The following is a 23,649-nucleotide window of genomic DNA, read 5'->3' on the forward strand; positions in this document are numbered from 1 at the left end:
AGGCACAACGGCGAGGCCCATGCACGCCCGCGAGGCCCATGCACGCCCGCGAGGCCCATGCACGCCCGCCCGGCCCATGCACAGCCCCCCGGCCGCCACCCCCACGGCCCCTCGATGGCCGGCCCACAGCCAGGATTTGGGGCTGGAGTGGCAACTCCCCTGTCTTCCAGAGCAGCAGACCGCTTCCCTGACTGAGCTTGCCTTCCACATTCAAACACAGGAGAAGCCCGAGGGCACACAGGGCCAGGGGGCCGGGAGGGGGGTGGCTGCAGGAGGAGCAAGCTTGTGATTTAAAACCGGCCCCTGGAACAAGTCTGTGAAGAGCATAATCCCTGCAGACCAGCGTGAGGGACGCAGGACTGTGCGGATCAGGGTGGGCGATGAACAGATGTGCGGGGGCGGCGGGGGGCGGGGCAGTGGTGCCGCTGCGTCATGAGGGGCCTTCCTCACAAGGGAGTGTTCGTTTTTTTAGAACTGAAACACCTCGCTGCGGGCACCCAGGGCACATGAGCCTGAGGTCCCGACTGCGTACCTGGGAAGCCAACCACCTCGTATTAGTAGTTCAAGATCAGCCGAAGTGGGGGGGCGGTGAGGACAGGAAGAAGCGGTAGATGGAAGGGCTCTGGAGTTGTTCCCCACCGGGGTCCAGGGGACCCATCCGGTCAGGATCCCAGGCCTGTGGGGTGGCAGCCAAAGGCATTTCCGGACACTTCACAAGATGTCATAAACCGGACCAAACCGACCAATTTGGGTGTGAGCAGGTTCAGGAGCAGCCCATCCCCCATAGCCAAGGTTGCTCCTTCCCCACCCCAATATCCGGGTTACTGCAAACTCCTTCCCCTCCCGAGAACGAGAACGGGGGCTCTCCACGCTCTGCTTTCCACATTCAAGCCACCGCCATCAGGACAAGACTGACCATGAAGCCTCTGTCTTTGCTCAGACCAGCCGGACCTGATTGGAGCTTACCTTGCAGCCCCCGCTACTGATGCCTTTCCGCCAGAGGGCACAGGGTGTTCCTGAGCTCCTGCACCTCTCCTCAGACCACCCTGCCTCCCTCCATGTGAAACAGAATGGCCATCTCCTAGAGGGACCGAAAATCCCCCAGCACCCAAGAACCATCATTAGACAAATAAGGAAAGCAAAATCTGTGGCGAGTGGGCCTGAGTTCCATATCCAGCAATCCTGCAGGCATCGCTAATCAGGCACAGCCTGGCTTTCTGCTGAGTGAGGACTTGGCCTCAAAATCGCTCTGAAGCCAGTTCTCTAGGCGGCCAGTAGCCATCCGTCAACATCTGCACCCGAGGCGGAACCTGTTTTCCACTGCTGGAGAGGTACAAGCACAAACGGGAACTCCCAGAACCAGAGGCCCAGGGTGTCCCCAGCCAGAAGGTGGCTTGCCTGGCTGCTCCCCTATGAACTGTCCTAGGAGGAAGGGGGGAGCACTGAGCTATGCCACACCAACCTGGCTGGTCCCCAGCAGAGCTGAAGGACCCTCACAGGGCCACCATTCAGCCTGAGGCAGGGAGAGGAATGGAGTCAAGAGGCAGTGTGAGGTGGAGGGGAGGGGTGAGGAGGGGAAGTAACGGTGTAGGAAGAAGGGAACAGAGGTGACCCTGTGGTTTCTCCACTGGCCCCCACCTCTATGATTCACCTTACTCCTCTACTTAAAATCCCCTAAGAGCTTTCCACTTGCTTTCTGGATCAAATCTGAATTCCTGCATCGGACTCACAAGCCCACCATTACTCAGCCCTGCCACCCTCTTAAGCCTTGTCCCCCTGCATGCCCCCACCCCGAACTGCTCCTGCCAGCTGCCCATACTCTGAAATCTGCATAATCCATGGGATCTGTGCTGCTTCCTCTCTCAGCTTTGTGCCAGATTGCTAAGTACCCTATATTATTCTACTTTTATTATTTTTAATTTAAAATTTTATTAATATTTAACATTATTTAATATTTAATATTTTTAATTTAGTATTTAATTTAATGTTTTTATTTACTATTCACTATTTTATTATTATTATCCCATATAAACTCCACTTTTCTTCCTCAGTTTTTAGCTGGCATGTGGTTACCTGAAACAAAGACATTTCTGAGGCTCCCTTGCCGCTAAAGCTAGTCATGTGACTAAAGTCTGATCAATGGGATCTAAGCAAAGTGCCACACTTAACTTCTGAGAAGCAGTATTAAAGGGAAGAGATGTGCTCTTCTGGGATGAGTATGTGATGGCTGGAGCTTGGGCAGCCTTCTTAAGACTATGAGGTAGTCTTATGTTGAAGAGAATAGAACACGAAGATAAAAGAAACCCAGACCTCTAATACTGTGAAACCAAATCCAGGCTTCTTTTACATGAAAGAGAGAAACAAATTCTTATTCTGTTTAGGCCATCACTACTTTACATTTTCTTACATTTGTGTATTCTTTCTTTTTCTGCCTGGGATATATTTCTTTTCCTTCTTTACATTGCTGATTTTATTTGACTTTGCAAGACCCAGTTCTGATGTCACCTTCTCTAAGGGGCTATTCCTGACAGCACCCTAGCTTGGACAAGCAGCCACTGTTGTCCCCTCGTAGCAAAGAGCAATTCCCTCTTTCTAGCTAAGCATGTGCCTCATGATGGTCTGCTCTGTGGGTCTGATGACTGGACAAAGAGCATCTTGAAGGAGGGTGTCTCATTCGTGTCCAGATCAAGTGCCTGACGATGAGTAAATGGGCAGGGATGGAGGAGCAGGGGTGGGGCATAAGGGTCGGAAAGAAGTCCCAGCAGTTCTCTGGCTTCACTTGGGGGATCCTATAGCACTACTTTCACTGATAAGCAGATCCACCAAAAGGCAGCTCCGCTGAGGCTGACGAGGAAGAGACAACCACTCTGCAGAGTGGCATAATAACACGATTTCTAAAACTCCTAGCTGCACAGTATTTACCAATTTACACGGCATATACCCAAGACACGTATCCATTACCCTACTTAATTCTAACAACCTACCCAGGCACTATTATTATTCCCAGGGCTGAAAGGGCTACATCGCTCGCTCCGGGTGACATGGTACTGCATGGCCAAGTGGGGGACCTGGCAATCAGGTCCTCCCAGCTTCACGTCCAGAAACACCGGGGCCTCCCCCAACCTGCACCGTTCAGGGGAGTCAGCGAGGCAAAGCACGGGCAAACCGCCACGTCGGCCAGCATGCACGAGTACGCGCATGAGCTCACGCACACCTGGTGTATGGACGTGAGGGGCTCCAGCTGTTCCAGGGGCATCTTCCCCAGAGGGCAAGAGTGATGGCAGACAAGGGGCACCGGGGCGGGCCGCGCAGCTGCTATGCGCAGCTGCTGTGCCCCTCTGCTCAAGGACAGGACCAGCCCGAGCAAGTGCAGGGGACTCGGGGCAGCAGGGAGGGCTGGGGACAGGCGGCAGCCGGCGGGAAGTCCACATGCTTTCAGAAACTGGGCTAGGCTGTTACTGTAGTGCGTTCACCTCCCCGGGAGCGAGAACAGGACACCGTCAGGCTAAGAGACGGCAGCACACAGCATGTCCGTGGTAAACAATTTATTTTTCTACCTCAGTCACTTACAGGGGGAAAAAAATAAAATGTCATTAGGGAGCAGCACAGATGAACTATTTACAGAGATGAAGAAAATTCACAATGGCAAAAACGCGGGTGAGGCGAGCATACGGGGGCAAGTTCACCAAAGCAAAGCAATTCAGAGCAAAACGAAATAAAGCAGGGGTGGGAGCGGGGAGCCACACAGAATCATTAAAAAACAAAAACAAAAACACCACCAGCACTCATGAGAAAGCCTGCAGGAAAATAACGGGAAACTAACCAATGATTACATCAAGCATCTTTCATGAGATGAGCAAAGCCGCCCAGGTTGAGTCTCAAGGACAGTGACATTCAAACAGAGGGATGTGCTCCCATCAGATGCACCAGGTAGAAGCATGCGGGTCACTTCTCACAAACCAGGAGCGGGAACAATGGGGTGGCTCTTGAGGGCGCTGCTGAGCTGTACTGCGGGAATCCCAGCAAGTGGGGCTACTTCATACGGGGGAAGCGGAGGGGATCAGGACCATGGGAGAAGCAAGCCCTTTTCGGAGTGACCGATCATCGGGGGTGCCCACCTGCCCAGGACCGGCCCTGTGTGCTCTGTCCCCTCCTACCCTGACAGGCCCAGAGGCCCTGATACCAGCAGGAACTGCGAGGCCAGTGTGGACGGGGTGCTGGGAAAGGAGGGGCCCTCGTGGATCTGTGGCCACACGGCCTGAGATGTCCCTTCTCAAAGACACGTGCACGTATCATTATTGTTCACAACCACGGAGTGCCTGGCCCTCAGACACAAAGACAACCAGATCGTGATGGTTTTTCAGATAGAGCTTTTCTTCCAGATTACGTCTTTCACATTAGTGTTTACAGAACAGGGGGGTGGTGGTGTGTGTGTGTGTTTTCACTGTTGGTACTGTCCACCACAGGACACAGGTGCTCTAAGTCACAGATCCCCAGTGCCTGTGGGCCACCAGCACTAAAAGCTCAGCCCGTGAAATGCCCCAAGAAGCCTATTTGGTCGCTATTTAAAATAATTTGATGCCTGTTTCCTGGCTTCTCCTGAGGAGGTGCTATGAAGTTTGTGAGAAGTTTCCCTTGGGCCCCGTTACATTCTAGGTAGGGAAGGGGGGTGCTGGGAGGACGGGGGCGTTCACAGTGTGTACAAGAAGCAAAATGGGAAGGGACTGCAGAAGAAAAAAAAAATTTTTTTTTTTCACTGAGTGAAGCAATGAGGACTTGAGTCTTTTCCAAGAATTAAAAATGAGAAAAAGAACATTCGTTCAAACAGGCAGCTAGGACAGTCTCAGTGGATACTGACAGCCGGGGTGGCCCCAGCCGGGGCTGTGTCCTCTCTTGAGGAATGGTAGCAAACCCCAATGTGTTAGGCCTCTCTTAAGAGCTAGTTGATAAAAATTATGTCTTGTGAAATCGGCAAATAGTCTGCAAAGTGAAATAAGAACAGAAATTAACAGATTAAACTGAAATGAGTCCGGGAGGTGGGGGGAGGGAAGAGAGAAGAAACAGCAGGGGCCACCGATGAGAATCATGATTATTTGAGCCCCAGTTCTAATCCTGCGGGGTGGGGGTCAGGGTGAGGGTGTACGCACTGGACGTCTGGGCCTGGGAAGGAGTCATTTCCACAGTCATGGCTCATCCCTCAGTCTTTCTAGAAAAGAGCTACTCCTCCCTCGAACAACTACCCATAGTGTCGAGCCCTCTGTATCGCAGCATCTCACTTAATTGCATTGATTCCTAAAGTGGACTCTGCTGGCCAGCGAGCAGCCCAGGAGGGCAGGTCAAACACAGGGCCCTTTGTTCTGATGGGGGACACCGGAGACATGGTCTGTGAGTGAACGCCCACAGAATGAAGGACCTTAGCAGCTCTCGGGGGCCTGGGCATCCCGTCACTCCTCCTGGCTCAAACTCACGCTGCCCCACTAGGCTGGGACCACGGAGAGGCTGGGGGGGTGGTGCGGTGTCCACATACACTGTGAAAGACTGGAGGTGGGACGTGGGTGAGGGGGTATGTGGTGAGGACACGAAAAAGAAAGATCACAAAGCAGAAAGCTCAGGGCAGTTTGGTGGTGACAGCCGCGCTGATGTCACTGGCTCACATGACCTCAGGGTGCGGGGAGAAGTCAATGGAGTCAAGTGGACAGGGTGAGCAGGGGGCAGATTCAAGCCGTCCTCCTCCGGGCCGTCCCTCTGTACCCCAGCCTCTTCCTCACCAGACCGTCTAAGACACTCCTTATTGGCACGGGACAGGAGAAGGATGTTAGAATGTTCCCAAACTCCCGACTCAGAGACCCTGTGCTGGGTTGGAGGCTCCAGGCAGAGTCAAGTTTTGTTTTTGAGGGGAGCCACCACATCATGAGCTCTGGATTGGAACACCATCGGGGACTACCTAGGCTGCCTGGGGACAGTGGACAGAATGGCAGCCGGGTCCAGCCTCTGGGCCACCCCCTTCCCGGCCTGGATGGAGGAGCAGACTCCACACGCTGCCCCTCCCTAACAGCACGTGGCCTCACTCTTGTGGCCATTGACAGCCTCTTTGTGGCCATCAGTGAGGACATCCAAGAGACCTCCAGGGTAAGAAATGGAAGAATGGGGAATGGAGAATCTGATGGCCCGGGGAGGAGAGAACAGCCACGTTCCATGGGTCAGGGAGCCCCTGTCCAGATATTTTAATGTCCCATTCCTGCCCTAAGCAAATCCAGCTGATTGCATTAAGCCGCAGGAGCTAGGGACCGTGACACACAGGCCCTGGACATGGTCGTTCCTAGCCCACACCAGCTCCCTCATACCCTTGCCCTGGTCCTAAAGCCTTGGCTTATGGTGACGGGCTGGGCCCAGCTGGGAGGCTCTATGTCAACCTACCAGCCTTGATTGGTCACTCTTGCACCTCTGTCTTGCATACATGTCTGCTAAGGACAGATCCAAGGACACAGATCCCTGAGACACAGCTTAGCATGGGATCCACTTTGTCACCCCCCAAATTATTCCACATCAGGATCCCCCAGCTCTCCCTGCCTGGGACTACTACTGCACCAAGGCGGCAATGGCAACCTGATTGTGAAGGGAGGCGAGCCCCGCCAGGTGTGCAGAGTGGCAAGATGCTCTCAGCGAGCCAGGATGGGAGCTTCAACGTCTTCTTGAACCCTGGTGAGGAAGCCAGGGGAGGGAAGGAGATGAAAGGCTTTCCTGAAACTGCCACCAGCTTCTGGGCTGAGGAAGATGGGCAAGAAATGAATAGGGACGATGACATGCCAGGTCTCCCTGGGAGGGACAGTGTGTATGCATGTGTATATGAGTGTGGACCACGCACACCTCCCCCAACCTCTTTCTTTGTGCTCCAGAATGATGCCATCCCAACAGAACTTTCACAGAAAACGTTCTACAGGCTGTGCTAACAGCAACCACTAGCCACGTATGGCCACTGGGTAAGTGAAGCGTGGCTGGTATGACAGAGAAATGGGAATTTCCATTTTACTTCCTTTTAACTTAAATCTAAATTGGAGTATCTGTGTGTGGTTAGCGGGATCCTACTGGACAGACGGACGCCAGACAGAGACAGCAATGTGGCAGCTAAGAGCCAGACCACCTGGGTCTACATCGTAGACCTGCTTCTTGCTGCTAATGAGCCTGAGAACAGGGTCCCCATCTGTAGATGGGAAAATCTAATGGAGGAGCAGACTTCTCTGCTCGTAGTGAGAGGCCTGCAGCTCCCCCAAAGCAGCCAGCTGCTGTAGAGGAGCTGCCCCTCCCCTCGTGGAGATGCTGGCTCCAGGGGACAGGCTCATGGGGAAGTCTCCCCAACTCGCACTGCTCCAGCCAGAACTGCTGCTGCCATATCCGCCTCTCCTCCCCCTCCCCCCACAGTCGGAAAGGTGCACAGACCCCAGGGGCTGTCCTGCCCAAACCCCTTGTTTCCAGAAGACAGTGATGAGCCCCAGAGATGGCAGAAGACCGGCTGCAGCCACAGGCAAGAGCCTGGGGCTTCCGTCACCGATGGATGATCTGTCCCTGACAGGGCATGGCACTAAGTGCCCCAAACGCTTCCTGACCTCCTCTGCAATAACCTCCTCCACCCCAACACTCCGGCAGAGATGTGCAAATGCTGGGGGAGATCATCATGCGCTCCCCCCAGCCCTCCTCCCTGGCTTCAGGACACAGTCCTCTAAGGGCCATGCCTATGCTCCCCAGGCCTCCAAGGCCTCTGGGTCCAGGCAGGATGACCAACCAGCTTCCGAGGGAGCCTCCTTTCTCAGCAGAGAGCCCAAGAGGACCAAACTCCATTCCTAATGCTTCCTCTAGAAACTCCAGCTGTCCTGTCCACCCCTACATATTCTTATCTACATTCCAGGTCTGGGAATGCGGGCTCACCCCTTCAGGGGACAAGCAAAGTCCCATCAGCATCACTTCCTTCAGCACCCTGCCTCCCACCCCTGCAAGGCCATGCCTGTGCTTGCTGCCTGCCTCAGGTGGGGGTCCCAGACCTCCCGGCTACACGGGAGCTGGCGCCGCCTGGCATGTGAGTGGGCACTGTCACAGACTCTGCCTCGAGCCTCTGACGCCTGCACTTGAGGGAGGGTGAATCTACACTGCCCACCCAGGACAGTTAACCCAAACCCCAACAGCATACCACAGTTACACACAGAAGGGCTCAAAGCCAAGGCCACCAGGCAGAGCTGGAGGAGGGGACAGAGGAAGGAGGGAGGGAGGGGGAAATGAGGGAGGCAGAGGATAAGTGTCCAGTCCAGCGAGAGAACTGGTAATAGGCTCCAGACCAAGGAGGGTGGGCAGAGGGAGGGCTCCTGACTCAGCTCCTTCCCTCCCCCAACTGCCCCCCGAAAGCTGCCATTCTCAAATACCCGGCACCGAGGCAGTACTCTGGTTTATCAGACACTGAGCCGCACCTGCCCCCGGAGTTCGTTTGAACTTCAGCACCTACAGGTCATTCCCTGGATGGACATGTGTACGAGCTGTGTTCTCTCTAGGGGTCCTCCTGCCTCCCCTCCGATGCAGCCCATCTCCCGTGCTTCCAAAGCCCCGGGAGACACAGACACTCACCTGGGAACTGATAGCCATAGCTAGGAGCAAATCCAGGGTAGCCGCGGCCGTAGGTCGCCACAAAGTTGGGGTAGCCTTGAACACAGAGAAAAAGATCACAGGGGCATTAGTACAGCTGCCTCAGGCCTGGGGTGAAATCCCGGGGAGGGCAGAAATGAGGACAGCCTGGGTCATTTTACTGCACAAAACGATTCGCCTCCCGTGAGTATCTTTACCCAGGGCTCGGGGCCCCTCTCTACTGTGGCTGGGGGCACTGCTGTCAGCGTGCTGGTAATTAACCTGTATTTGGGCAGAGAGACCCCCCAAACCCACGCACCTTCTGGAACCTGCAGAGTAAATGCCACATATTAGTACCAAACAGAGGGCCTGCGCCTGGCTCTGACATTTGGAGAGCTAACCCTGAGTGTACTTTACCTTAAAGCTATTGACAGTAGGAGATTAAAGTCCTTGTAATGCCTCTTCCCAAAGCAGCAGAGAGCGGGGCCAGCACCAGACAAAGCGGGAGCACTCGGGGGTCAGAGTTTTGGGGCTGACCCAGTGCTTCTAGAAAACCACTGGGCTCAACGAGCCATGGCCCAGGGAAGGCAGGGCTCCAGGGGCCTGTGTCCAAGCACAGATACTCTGGACTGCCTGCATTGTCCCCAGGTTCCACCCACCCCCCAGACCCCCCAAAACCATGAAGGACTAGTTTGGTTAAAATGTGCTCCAGGGGGGCTCAGAGGGTTAAGCCTCTGCCTTCGGCTTGGGTCATGATCTCAGGGTCCTGGGATTGAGCCCTGCATCGGGCTCTCTGCTCAGCGGGGAGCCTGCTTCCCCCTCTCTCTCTGCCTACTTGTGATCTCTCTGTATCAAATAAATAAATAAATAATCTTGGAAAAAAAAATGTGCTCCAGGAAACACGGCCCAAACCCAGAAGCTTCATGCCACATGTCATAACTAATGGGTGCTTCACAGCGAGCTTGTTTTCCACATGATCTCAGCAGATAACCGGGGGTGGGGGGGTGCGATACTTGCACTACGGACTGCCTGTGGAAAGAGCTGCTGGGTTGGGCATGAGGATACTGCTGGCATGTTCTGCTGCCGGTGCGGCCCTCTGTGAGCTAGTATGAAAGCCCCAGCAAGCTCTCAACCCTCCACTGTGCTCACTCAGCCTGTTTCACCATTTACATCCCTGCCGCTTGGCTCAGGTGACAGAGAAGGCTGGTGTGTAGCCCTCTTGGACCAATTCCGCCAGTCATTAAGAGACCCACGGGTCCCCCTCTGCTCCCAGCCCAGCAGGCTCATGCTGCCTCCACCCGCTCGATGTGTGGGAATCCCAGTCCATTCCTGCTTCTCACACACCCCCGCGGCCAATCTCCTGCCACCACCACCACCACCACCACCACCAACCACCCAACCACCCCCAACAGCCTGACTTTGGCTTGGACTTTGACTTTTGTTTTTTGGCTGCTCAGTACCTGAACCCCTTCTCTGAGTTTGGGTCTGAGAGAGAGGCCTGCCTCTCACTGTGGAGGCAGAAGAGGGCCCCCTCCTGCTCTCTCTAAGCCAGGCAGCTGGGAAGCAAGTTGTGAACCTGGGTTTGGCCCAGGGAAGTCTTCCTTGGATCCATTTCTGAAGAGAGTGGGGCAGAGGAGGACACAGTGATTCGGAATTTATTCTGGTGCCTTTGGCATGAGCCCAGCACCCAGTGGCGGCAACAGTGGACACCTCGACCCTGACCAGGTCATTCCTGGGTTGCCCCTGGGTCGAGGCTGTGGCTGACCACCCAGTTACTGCCTATTCTCTAGCCTTTCTGGGAATTCTGTGATCTGATGAGCCTCTGCCAGTCCTCTCCTTTTCGGCTTACAGCGGCCAGAATTTCTGTGGCCTGCCACCAAGAGGCTGGTAGAAAGTAGCTTTGATGTGGTGGGGGCGGGGTGGTTCTATAAGAGTCTTCCTGCTCTCCAGCCACGAGGGCAGCGGTGACAGCTTTCCACCTGTGTCTCTGCAGCTCGAGAAAACCACTGACACACCCCCAGATACGGGCTCGGGGGTCTCATCATCCGCGTCCTGAGTGCACGGGGGGTACGTCACAAGTACCTTCTGACGTGCGGTAAGGGCTAAAGGAACAGGACCGTCCATGCAGTTCCGTCCTGGGTGCCCTCCGGCTCTGTGCGTTCGAGCTGGCAGGTCTTCCTGTTCATGGAGCCTTTATGCCTCGGAGGCCCAGAGATAGGACCCACCTCTCCTCACTTGCCCATGCGCATTGGTGTCTTGGCCTCCACTTGACCAGTGGGTCTGTCATTGGACCCAGAAGAAAGAATTGCTCTTGTGGGCATCAGGAGACTTGGGGTCCAGGCTTGCCTCTGGCCCAAGGCCACGCCCTTGGCATGAGGGATGGTCTTCCTGGTCCTCTGAGTGGTCTTGCCATCTGTACAAAGCTCGGCGGGTCCCTTGCGGCATTCTCGACTGGGGCACCCCCGTGGTTCCCTTCCTTTCCCGTTTAGCTAGAGCCTTTCCGAACATGCAGTCACGACTCACTGGCCGACTGACCCGTTTCCACCTCAAAAGGGCCCTGCACCTACTCCCTCCCGGGGCACCCATCTCGCGGAGCCTGGTGTCTCCCTGGCAGAGGGTCACCCAGACAAGGGGGATGACCGCACGCTTTGCCCTGACCACCGAGGAGCAGGCTATCCAAGTGTGACGCTCGGCTCTGGCCCCCAGTAGGGGAACAAAGGGACAGAGGGATGGAGAGGAAGGGGGAGCTCAAGAGGCCTTACGGGGACGCACGCACACTGGCTTCTTCCCTGGTATTTATTTCATGGCTGGCCAGCTCAGTTCTCCTCTGAATTAATCACCTGCTCTCAAATCAGATCTTTCATGACTAGATTTCTTAAACCATTATTTCAACTATATCGATAAACGGATTATATGCAAACAGCCAAATCACCGCTGCCTAGGGCCTTTCCTGGTGAAAAATGACTCCTTTGCTTGTAACTTTGGCACTAGGGTTCTGAAATGTTTTAATCTGACAGCACACATGTAGCCCCACGTGTCACCTTCAAGCCTCTCTCTGAGCAGGTAGGCAGGTGGGGCGGAGTGGGGTAGGACGCCCAGCCTCCCCGATGACTGGGGCCCCCAGGACCATTTCCTAGCTGCCTTCTTCCTGGCACATGTGACAGTCTTCGACAAGAAGGGAGGCAAGCATGGTCGAGTTCACCCCGATTTGGGGGCCTCACCCCAATCTTCCTAGACATGTCAATATGGTCTCCAGCACAACCCAGACGAGAATTTGGCTTCTGCCAGAGTGGGGGATATGACCTCCAGCCCCCACCATGGACATCCTCTGGGTCAGGCAGATGAAATCATAAATTTATAATACAACATTATTTCAATTTTTCTCTTCATTTACTGCTGTGCAGCCCAGCTCTGCTCCAACGGCTCCCAGCCCCAGCCACACGGGGAAATTGGCTGGCCGCATGTCAATAGCACATTACGGCAGACCAACGTGGAGGCTCCATCAAGCCCTATTACAGTGGGATGACCCAGCCACTGCTTCCATTAGCAGCTGGGCCCCTCCCACACCGGCCACTGCCCAATTTATGAGCTCCAGTACTCTGGGCGCCTGATCAATCTCACAGCAATTATCTCTTGTCACTGAAGGAAAAACTAAGCTTGCTCCTGGATGGCCACCTTTCTTGCACACAGGCTTTCCACTGGGGGGAAAAAAGAAAAAAAGACTTGAGAAATCAACAACGATTTGAATTTGCCAGGCAGATCATCTCAGGGCCCCTTTTGGGGATGCTGGCTGCGTTCTCGGAATTGTGGTTCTCGATCTTTCTCCAACTTTAGAAGATGTTGTTGGCTCTAACGCTGGAAGATGTTTGCATTCTAGATGGGCACATGACTCATCCTCACCCGGGCTCTGTGACTCAGCTACTTAGTCATGGAAAACTGCTCCCACCAGGCCCCTGACTTGAAAGGACAGGAGATGAGGGCTGTTTATCCAGGGGCCTGCCGGAGTGTGACATACACACCACGTGGCACGCACGCAGAGCACTGCCTGGGTCGCCATGCTGGTTCCACGCGGGATGAATCCAGATGCAACGCCTGGTGCCCAGAGCCCTTCCCAGGCAGACACACAAAGGCCAAAGTCTACCCAGATGCTCAGACCTCAAAGCCATCCCGATGCATAAATGCATCTCTAGGCCTATGCTGCCCAGTTTAAATTTAAGTCTAAACTATGATGAAAAACCCCAGCTCTTCAGTGGTACGAGCCATATCTTAAGTGCTCAGTAGCCACATTAGCTAGTGGCTACCATCTTGGGCAGTGCAGACAGAGGCCCCCTCCACCAACCACAGAAAGCTCTGGGAGCACTGTGTTATTCTAGAAGGAAACCGAAGAACTGAATTTCGAGCTTCCTCTGTCCACCAGGAAACATCCGAACACATGGAGACCTCCTTGGGAATGACCTCAACAGACATTCTGGGTAAAGACAAATCCCAGTGGAAATTATGAATAAATCTAGACACGCAGCTCTACGTTCCAGCCAGTCTCCTTTTGACCTGTTAGTGCATGCCAGCAGATGATAACTCATCTTTTCTAGATGGTTTTTAAAAAAAATTTGCTTTCATTTCCGAGGGGCTTAGTGTCGGAGAACACTGGGTCAGGACTTCACAGGGACTTCTCAGTAGGAGCACTGTTAAGCAGGCCTCAAGCTTTCTTCAGCTGAGTCTACACAGTCCCACCATTTCCGGGCCTGGAGGGTGAAGCTTTCCTTCAAGGCCGCACCGCAGCAATGAGATATTGCTCTCCCAGCGGTTATCAACCATGTTCAGTAGTGTGTGCCCAGCGAGGTCAAGACGGTTAGAGGCAGTTATGTGGCTGAGGACAGAGTAGGCCAAAGGGAATAAAATGTACCAACAATAATCACGTTTGCTTTTATTAAGTCCACTTCCATGAAGAAAAACCGGAGAGTCTAGGGCACTGGGCTGGGTCGCCGTGGGCACCTCTCGGCCACCACGAGACAGCAGAACCAAGTCACAAGGGCTGCCGAAAGATCTTTCCAAGGGTCTTAGTTGATTTTCATTCTGTCCAGCTCAAAGGCAGGGAGAACTGGTCTGAGGAGGACCTCTCCTCTTCTCTCCCACATTCTTTTCAAGGAATTTCCATCAGGCTGATTATTCTATGACTCTCTCAAAGGCTATAGAAGCTAAAACCAAAACCGCTGTAGGTTTCCTCCCAAGGATGGATGCAGCCACACCAAGAGACAGCAAACAAACATGACTGGGTCCCTCTCCACTTGTCAGTGTAGAGAAAATCTTAAGGGATATTTAAAAGCGAGTTTCACAGTTTCCAAGGCCTTTACAGAGCAGTGTATCTGCCATCTCGCTAGAATGTCAGCTCCCTGAGATCAGGGACCTCACAGTCTGCTGCAGCCTCAGCACCAAGGACAGTGCCCGGCCCTTAGTAGGTGCTCAGGAAACCTGTTGAGGGCATGGACGGAGCAGCTTTAATGGTATATAGTCTCACTTCTAAACACCTGTCCAAGTGTTAGACACTTTTCTGCCCTTCCGACAACAAACATTTACAGCATGAGAACTATTTCATTCACGAACTTTTAACAAATGTTTTTCTGCCTGGGCCAAGTTCATCAACCAAACTGTGGCTGATGACGATCGTGGTGATGACATGGACAGGTGATGGGTGATGGTGGCGATTCCAGGACAGATATGGGTCATGGAGTGGGTGAACCAGGTGACTTATGGAGACGTGTCAGGCCATCCCACCCTAGCAAAGGAGAAGCACATGGGCCACGTGGGTTTGCCTACTACCAGCTGGGGTCAAAGCCCATCCTGGAGACTCTGAGCCCATCACTCCTCACACACACCCTTCAGCCAGGCCACTGGGCTTTTGGGGCTCCCCATTCAGGAGCCTCACCTTCCAAGGCTAGTCCTGTCTGGATCACCCTGAGGTTGCTCATCCTTCTTAGCACGGTGAACATGTCATGTCACCTCCTCAGGGAGGTATTCCCTGATTCCTCAGCCTAATTTCCACTCTTCACAATGTGCTCTTAAAGCACCCCCTGACTCTATCACGACTAACTACCTGTAGAATTAGCCATTAACTGTTGTCACGCTCACTAGACCACAAGCTCCAGAGGGCAGGGACCATATCCACCTTGTCAAGCACAGTCTCCCAGCGCCAGCGTGGGGCTGGGGTGCAGGCATGCACCAGGCGCTCAAAGCTGACTGCCGGTGAGCACCTCCTATATTCAACACAGCCTCCCTGCCTTGGCTCCCGTTATGAAACCACTGGGTGCCCTCTGGCCAGGGATCTGAGCTGGGGGGTCTGGAGAGATGTGGGCCCCCAGCCCCTGCTTGCAGCCGGAGGCAAACAGAACCACTGCATCTTTGCTCTCTGGTCACTGGCATGAAAGGCTTCGCTGACACCTCTGCTTCCCCTTGAAGGAAACAGGTCATTCTTCCCAGCAGCCAAGGGCAGCAAGTTAGACTCAGTAAGGCAAGGGCACTTCCTGAAGATCTGATCCTAAAAAGTTTCCTGTCTTATGTCTAGGGCCTTTATACTCACTGTTGAAAAATCAAGTCTCCAAAAACCAGCAGGAGGCAACTCTTTAAGATTTGATTTTAAAATTTAAAACTATTATTGTATTTGGACCTTCTTTTGGTATACAATGTAGGGTAAGGCCACACAAAAATTACTTTTTAAGCAAGAGGTAGACAAGCGTCCTCACAATCAGGAGCTAATGCCCACTGATTTTTATCTATTTATTTATTAGAGAGAGCGTGAGCAGGGGTGGGGGGAGAGGGCAGAGGAATAGGGAGAGAGAGAATCTTCATAGCAGGTTCTGAGCTCTGTACAGAGCCTGACGTGGGGCTCGATCTCACGACCCTGAGATGGTGACCTGAGCCGAAATTGAGAGTTGGACACTTAACTGACTGTGCCCCTCAGGCGTCCCCTCCCACTGATTTTTTTTTTTTTAAGATTTTATTTATTTATTTGACAGACAGATCACAAGTAGGCAGAGAGGCAGGCAGAGAGAGAAGGGAGGAAGCAGGCTCCCTGCTGAGCAGAGAGCCCGATGTGGGGCTCGATCCCAGGACGCCGGAATCATGACCTGAGCCGAAGGCAGCGGCTTTAACCCACTGAGCCACCCAGGCGCCCCTTCCCACTGATTTTTAGAAGTAACTTCTTTATAATGATTACACTCTTAGATTTCGTTTCGGAGCTTTCCCTTTTCCTCTCAACGGGGCAATCCTATATACCACACTGTTTCACTACTGTAGCTTTGTGCCGTGTTCTATTTGGTCCAACTAGTCTTTTCTCATTTTTCTTTTGAAAACATTTTCTTATCTATTCTATGTTTCTGCTTGCAGATCAGCGTTAGACTCATTTGGCCAATCCTGGAAGAAGTAAATAGGAATTTCCCATGAAACTCAATTCAGCCGAAAACATGAATTCAAGAGGAAGTAATATTTCTGCCACTTTTAGGATTCTCCTGGCGTCTCTTTCTGTCTCTCAAAGTTCCTCAAACTAACTTTACGGGCCCTTGTTATTTGCTGAGACAAAATAGATACAATGCTTTCTATGAATGTGTAACACCAAGAAAAGTTTCATACATTTCAAATGGAGCCGGGAATGATTTAAAGAGCTGCGCATCTTTACATAAAGAGCTGATCAAACAATATAGAAGGGGGACTCGTAGCCAAACCGAATGAAAATCCATTAAAACCAGACAGATCATGGGCCTGAATGGAATTTTACCATTAACTATCATTTATCCCGTTTAATTAGTATTTTCCCGACACACAATAACTCGCACTAAAATACCGCTCTCTTGCCTTGAAATTTCTAATTATTGTTGCGACCCACACCATTACGCCTCTTCTCTGCTTTCTTCATTTTTCATGCCATTTCAGTGGCAAGATTTTCAATTATCTACGCAGGACGGACAGAGATACCTTTAAGGAAGGGGCATAATATGCAACTTAATTTCTCTAAAAGCCAGGAGAGATCATTTTTCGTCAGAACAAACACACTTTGTCTTTCATCATTTTTTTTTTTTTTAGCAAATAAAGAGTAAAACAGGCCATTTAAAACATCCATTTAAATGCAAATTCTGATATCCCAAGAGAAAAATGTTAATCATTTAAATAGACAGGATTATAGCCCACCCTCATCACTTCTCCTCTTCCAAGTTTTAGAAAATGTAGCTTCGGCCCACATGGGGAAGCCAGCCAGGAGTCCTTGGGTCTTTCAGAACATCCTGTCAGTAGAGAGGCATGAGGCGGGGGGCCGCCTTTTTCTCCTTTTGAAGGGAGTGGAAAGGAGAGAAAATAATATCATGTACCCCCATGTGCCAGGCATGGGACAAGATGATTATCAATCAATCAACCTATCTCTGTAATGGTCATAACTACCTCGCAAAAGGGTTTTTCATCTGAGACCCAGAAAGGCAGATTACCCAACCGGTAGGTGACCCAGTTGGGTGCCCAGGCCTCCGGAGCCCCCAGTGCATGGTGGCTCTGAGATGTTCCCAGGGTCCCCCGCCCAGACTCACCTAGCATTCCCATGCCAAGCATGAACGCGTCCATGGTGTAAGGCAGTCCCCGGGCCCGGCCTCTTGTCCCCGGTGGGAACATGACTTCCTTAGGCTGAGCTTTCTTACATTCTACCTGTTCAACAGAAAGGTGAACAAATGAGATGCAAATGAATGCCACGTAAATGTCAAAGGCAGAATGGATCTGGTTACCCGCGAAGGTATTTTTAGCCTCGCTCCTTATTCACTGTAAAAACAGCCAAGCCAAGCAAATGGCCTGCAAAACAAATATTTAAGAAAACACGCCACTTGTTGCAAATCCTGCTTTGGAAAAACCGACAAGGATGAAATTGGGTTTGGAGGGGTGACAAGGACGTGGGCTGGAGACACGCGTGCTTGGGTCGGGCGCTCAGCCTGGAGCGTGCGCAGAAGGCCCGGGAGGTGAGAAGGCACACGGGGCCGCTGCGTGTGTCTGTGAAGAAAGCCAACAGCAGTAGTAATACCCCCTCCTGCTCGTTTGGCCCCTTACAGGTTTACAAATGCCTGTGGGCCCCGACTCTTCCTATCGGGCCACCTGATTCAATTTCTTATTAAACAGGCCAGTTAGCTTTAGCTCCATTTCACAGATGACAAAACTGAACATCTGAAGGCTTGTGTCCTGTGTTGTAAGCCACAGCCCAGCAGGGGCAGGCCTGGAAGCCGGAGTTTTCTCAAATTGCTAGGTTGCTGACGCCCCCAGCTCCCTAAAAGCCGCCCTGGCACACTCCCGGGAGAAGTAGGAACGTTCGACACCACTTCTGTCCATCTGGATTAGCAGCTTCTCATTCTGCAGCCACATCTTCAAGTGGTTGCTAATCTTTCCTGATTCCCTCTTGCCTCCTGAATTTCTTAATCCCATTCCGCTCACACAACCCAGAAGTCACTTACTTCCCAGCCTTAAGGGTGTATAATACAAACTCCAGGAAAGAAATGAAACTGCTGCTCTCAGAAGGGCCTACGTCGTTCTCAGGAGCGTGTCTCACCCCCCTGATCGGTGCTTACTTGCTTTTATTTATTTATTTTTTTAAAGATTTTATTTATTTACTGGACAGACAGAGATCACAAGTAGGCAGAGAGAGAGGAGGAAAGACTCCTCACAGAGCAGAGAGCCAGATGTGGGGCTCGATCCCAGGACCCTGGGATCATGACCTGAGCTGAAGGCAGAGGCTTTAACCCACTGAGCCACCCAGGCGCCCCAGCTTACTTGCTTTTAGTTTATAGATAAACCTAATACACACTGTTAACTGGTAACCCACCCCATCGCTGATGGAGATGGGACCCAGCGGGGCAGGGCAGGGCAGGGGTGCTTACAGTGGCAAAAAGTGTCAGTCAGATAGCGAGGGAGGAAGGGCAAGAATGAGGTCTCCGTATTTAAAAGGGGCCGTATGGTACAGGAGCCAAAACTCCACGTAGCCCAACAGCTGCCGAGGGTCTCACTACCACACAGAAGATTACTACCATTCCCAGAGTGTCTGAGATAGGAAGAAGTTCAATTGTTCCCTCATACTTTGTTTTAAAGGGACCTACATGGGGCTATCCATTTTGGAGATGTACATACCTCTTAGATCTTCTCATCCCAAATACTTCAATTAAAAAATATATGTTAGGGGCACCTGGGTGGCTCAGTTAAGCAGCCAACTTTTGATCTCGGCTCAGGTCTTGATCTCAGAGCTGTGCGTTCAAGTCCTTTGCTGGGGCTTAGTGCTTAAGGCTTGAGGGAAGCTTTAATTACCTAAAATATTAACTTCTCTTCCTTCAGAGACACCAGGTAACAGGTATTACTCACTCTTGCTCTTTAAATAACCACACATACTTTAAAAACATAGACAATATGGCTCAACATTTATGTCTGATAAGCTTTGCACAAAGTTTTTATAGGTTAAAAAGGAAGAGATGAGCATCCTGAAATGAAAATGGGTGAGACACATGAACAAGCAATTCACAAACGACTAATAATGACATACACCTTTCATATCACACGTCACCTATGACATCCCCAAATGAGACATGCTGTCACCTATCAGACTGGCCACAACGACAGGATTCCTGATGTCAGAATCTCTGAGAGTATGGGAAAGGGGGAGGGGTGGGACTTCGCACACATTTGTTGGGAGGGTGACCTGACACACTTTCCAAAGCCATCCAAATATACATCGTTTGACCTAATAATGCTACTTGCAGGAGTTTATCCTGCACGGACATACAGATAAGGCTCTTGTGGTGACAAGCACTGATTATTACTATTTTTTTTTTTAAAGGAAATATCTTAAGCGTCCAAGAATAGGGAGTTAGTTAGCCAGGTTTGGTTCACCCAAGCTTACTGGAAGCTGCAAAGCTTCAGAAAAGCGAGTTGATAATAAGATGCAATGATGCTGGGAAACCCTCGGTCCTGGGCAAACCAGGGTGGTCGGTTACCCTAAAGGTAAGGGTTCTCGGAGAAAAGTAAATTACAGTGACTCTGTGGAAAATAAGTAAGTGTATATGCATAGCAAACAGGGGAAACATATTAAAAAGACATACCAAAGTCGCTTTAGAGTAACTCTGTTCTTTCCTTTTCCATGGTGCACTTTGTTACTGATACTTATTTGCCAGGTTTTCTGCTCTAAGTATTACTGTTGCAAACAGTAGTAGGGAAAGGTGATGAGAAAGAAATAAATTCATCAGAATTAGCTCTTTCAGATCTCTCTCATAAGCTGGGGGGGACAGTTTGCTCCTAGACACCATCCCTGGGACTCAGAAGCAGGCAGAGGAAGCTCATTCGCGAGAGCCTGCAGGGGCCGGGGAAGATGGACGCGCTCTGCAGAAGCAGACAGATCAGTACCTGACGCCAGCACCAGGGGCTGGAATAATACTGCTAACCAGCTCACTTCCTAATGGCCCTATCGGTGACAATCTATTGTATTGTCTTAGGAAAACCTGCCGCCTGTTCCTAGGCAACCTGATCAACGCAAATTTCAGGTTTATACAGTTTTCATTTAGGGAACATAAAGGTTAACTGACTGTAATGGGAGTATTTTAAACAAACCCACCTACTCTTCCTCTCACTGAACGGGGCTGGCAGCTCTGTTTAATTCTGCTCTGTCTTCGCTGGTGCTGTTTTGGGCAGCACCCACTGTGCGGGTCCTGTCAGCTGCCTGCTGTGTCAACTGTGAGTGCTCCCCGAGGCCAGGGGCTGTGGCATGCACACTCTCGGGGTGGGGGGGGATCCCCATGTTCTGGACACTTGAGTGACAGGGAAAGGTAGCCACCGCACCAGGGAGCCTTGGCCTGGTCTGCACTGAAGGCTTCCGGAAAGATCTCTCAGGACCAAGAGGCCTGCCCAGCCAGCCCCCGGCTCCTCTGAAAACATACAAAAGGGGGAAGAGGAAGAGCTATTCTCTGCTCCTGAGTCCTTGCAGGGGATCAGGGGCCTGCTGAGCATGAAAACCACTTCCCCTCTCCCCACCCCCACGGGGACTGGCAGAAGCCCCCCCTCCTCCATCAGACTGTGAGCTCTCAGGGCAGGGATCAAGTCTACATCCCGGGTTCCTTGCGACAACCCATACAGAGCATGGACTGATGCCCGTGCTCACTAGGGTCATGCAGACCCAGGCTTCCTGACCCAGCAACGCTGAGGGACTCCATGTGCCTGGCAAGTGCTAGGCCATGGGGGATGCAGACAGTAAGAAGGCCAGCCTCCACCTCGAGAGCTTTCATTCTGTTGAAAAGAACAGGTTCTGACTGTCTTGTTCCCCTACCATGAAGGCAAGTACTCATGTCAATCTGCCCCCCTGTCATTTCTGGGCCTGCCAGCCTCTGGAGCCTCTTGAGTTAGACCCCATTTGGGTCACACCCCACATCCCCACTATTGTCCCACCAGGCCCCCAGGCAAGCTAGAGAATGGAGCATGAACACCCCCAGGTATAGTCAGAACCCAAAGGAGGAGAACCAGCCCAAGTCTGCCCAGCTCCAGTCACACATTCAATGCATGTGGCCACACATGACATCCCATGTTATCTCCCACTGTGTACCAGGCTACTTCCAAAGGTCGTGGCCTCAAGCAACAATGGCTCATTCCTTCTCGTGCTTCTGAGAGCTGCCTGGGCCCAGCGGGGCTCCTGCTTGCAGTTGCTCCTACAGTTGTGCCCGGGGCTGGAGCTGGAACCAGACAAAGGCTGGACTCAGCTGGAGGTTCGAATGCCTTCTTCTCGCACAGAGTGGGCAGCCAAGGCTGGTCAGCTGGGACCGTCCACCGGGAAGCGCCTGCTCTTGGCTTCTCCGGGGCACTCCTTCCTCTCACACCATGCTGGCTGAGTCCTGACAGGGACTGTCCCAGCCTGAGAATTCCACAAGACCAAGGCAGAGGCTGCAAGGCTTATCCCCCAGGCTTGAGAGTCAGGCTGCCATTTCCATCACGTTCTGCTAGTTACACTGGGTCAGCCTAGATTTGGTGCAAGAGGCGAAGATCTCTGGGACTGGCTTTGGAGGGCAGCTACCACACAAGATGGGCGAAGAGCGGCGAGCCGAGAGGACAGTGGGAGGCCCTCCTCCTCCCCGCGGCGTCTGGCTGGCCGAGTTCTCGGGGTAGCAGGCACCGAGGCCTGCTTCCACCATGGGGCACCAGGCAGGCACGGGAGCTCCCTTTGGGGGCAGCCCCGGAGAGGCTTTCCTGGCTTCCCATGGTCGACAGAAGCAGTGGGCCTCTGGGTGGCCAGTCCTGTTCCAGCTGTCTCACCTCTGCCCCCACAGAACCCCGTTTACGGTAAAGGCTCCCTACCACCCACACCTGAAGTGCTTTCTCTAGGGCAGCCCTGGGTGGCAGCAGATTCTGAAAAAGGGACAGCTTCAAGTCTTAGTCCTTCAATCTTCTCAACAGCTCAGAACTACCCCTCCCCCCACCTCCACCAGCCGCTTCTCACAACGGCTATGGCTTCTAGTGATGACTGGAAAAGGCAATGTGGTTGGTGGGCCAAGAGATTTTGTAGGAACTTCCATTTGGATTTATGCTTGTAAGAGGCCTCAGATCGACTGACCAGGCACTGACCAATCACTCATGTTAGGAAGACAAGCTCTCGGTTCCAAGTTTCATGGCTGGCAAAGCCATGAAGCAACCCCACACCAGGGGCCGAATTCCAAGGATGTACCCCCCCCCCCCACCACAAAGGTAGGTGGGATTTGCTTTAATTTTTAAATCTCCAAACATGCTGCTTTGCTTGGCAGCCTGGCCCTGCAGAAGAGGGGTGGCTCCCTTGCTGTCTGCACAGACACAGCATAGGAAAAATGATATAGCGGAAGAAGCCTCTTTCCCAACAGGACAGTCCAGGCGGCAGCATGTTCCTCCAGACGTTGACTCGGAGGCCTGCCGTGGGCCGGAGCGTGTGGTTTCCGACTCTCTGCGCAGGCGGCTCGTCTGCCCATCACGGTTGAAAGTAACTCAGCAACGAGCTCCGTTTCTAACTCTTCACGTAGAAACGATTTTGCGTTTGCACGAGAGTTGCAAGGATAGGACAAAGCACAGTTCTGTATGTCTACATCTGTATCTGTATCTGTGGACACGTTTTCCTGAACCTTCTGATAGCAAGGTGCATACACAGTGGTACATGTTTCCTAAACACATTTTTCTTACATGCAGATAGGATGCTTTCATCTAACGTTCCTTCCACAGCCTTGTGTCAGTGGGTCCCATGATGTCCTTGAGAGGTAAAATCCATCTTCCAGAACAGGAAGCTGAGGCCCAGGGATGTCAGACACCACGCTGGCTGCTGGAGGCCCAGGCCGTGTGTGCTAAGGCTGTGTTTGAAGCTGGGTCTGCCTGATACTCCCATGACCCAAGCCAGGGGAGCCAGTCCCACGCCCCATCCTTTCCTTGGGTGGGGGCGGGGGAGGGCTGAGCACTGGCCTTTGGAGAAGGCTCAGGGCCTTCTGTGGGGACAGCTTCCCTGTAGCTGCTCTGAGTGGCCGCCCTCACCCAACTGGCCTGCGGGCCTTGCCGAGGCTAAGCTCCCTGCCAGGCACCTTTTGGAAGAGACTGGAAGTTTGAGGACCGGGCCAAAGTCTGGGAAGTGAAAAAGGTTTTTGTTTTTCCCTGGTTTCTACATAACAGCCCCAGTCAGCACATGGCCCCAGGGCCAGGAGGGAAACCAGCTTGGCCTTGGTCTGGGGAAACCCATGCCCAGTGCCCGTGGCCTTGATTTACCACCCAGGACAAGGCAACTCTGTGTGGCCTGGAGGCCAGTGTTTGCAGCTTCACTTCTCACCTCAAACTGGCCATGTTAGACACGATTTACTCCTCCAGGGGGAGACGGGCCCTTCTCAAAGAATAAAATTCACTGCTGTTCAGAGAGACCAGCCGGACTGACGGGCCGGCGGATGGGAGGGGAACAAAGGGCAGGTCTTTTGGGCAGGTGGGTGCTTGGCGGGGGCGTGTGTGGGGGTGACTGGGAGCATCCACGTGGGCACCGTCCTTTTGTACAATTTCCTG

At 52.6% G+C, this 23,649-nt stretch overlaps 1 protein-coding gene across 8 annotated transcripts in view; it reads right to left on the reverse strand.

The window, feature by feature from the left end:
- Positions 1-23,649, reverse strand: part of MSI2 (musashi RNA binding protein 2) — a 385,501-nt gene that overhangs the window by 38,308 nt on the left and 323,544 nt on the right. For all 8 annotated transcript variants that reach the window (XM_080826242.1, XM_080826245.1, XM_080826239.1 and 5 more), the window contains exons 9-10: positions 17,172-17,286; positions 8,611-8,685 (exon numbers count right to left, since the gene is read on the reverse strand). In XM_080826242.1, the coding sequence (XP_080682368.1) occupies positions 8,611-8,685; positions 17,172-17,286 (190 nt within the window). The remainder of the gene's footprint in view (positions 1-8,610; positions 8,686-17,171; positions 17,287-23,649) is intronic.

Source organism: Martes martes (genome assembly GCF_963455335.1).
Source record: "Martes martes genome assembly, chromosome: 16".
Lineage (NCBI taxonomy): Eukaryota > Metazoa > Chordata > Mammalia > Carnivora > Mustelidae > Martes > Martes martes.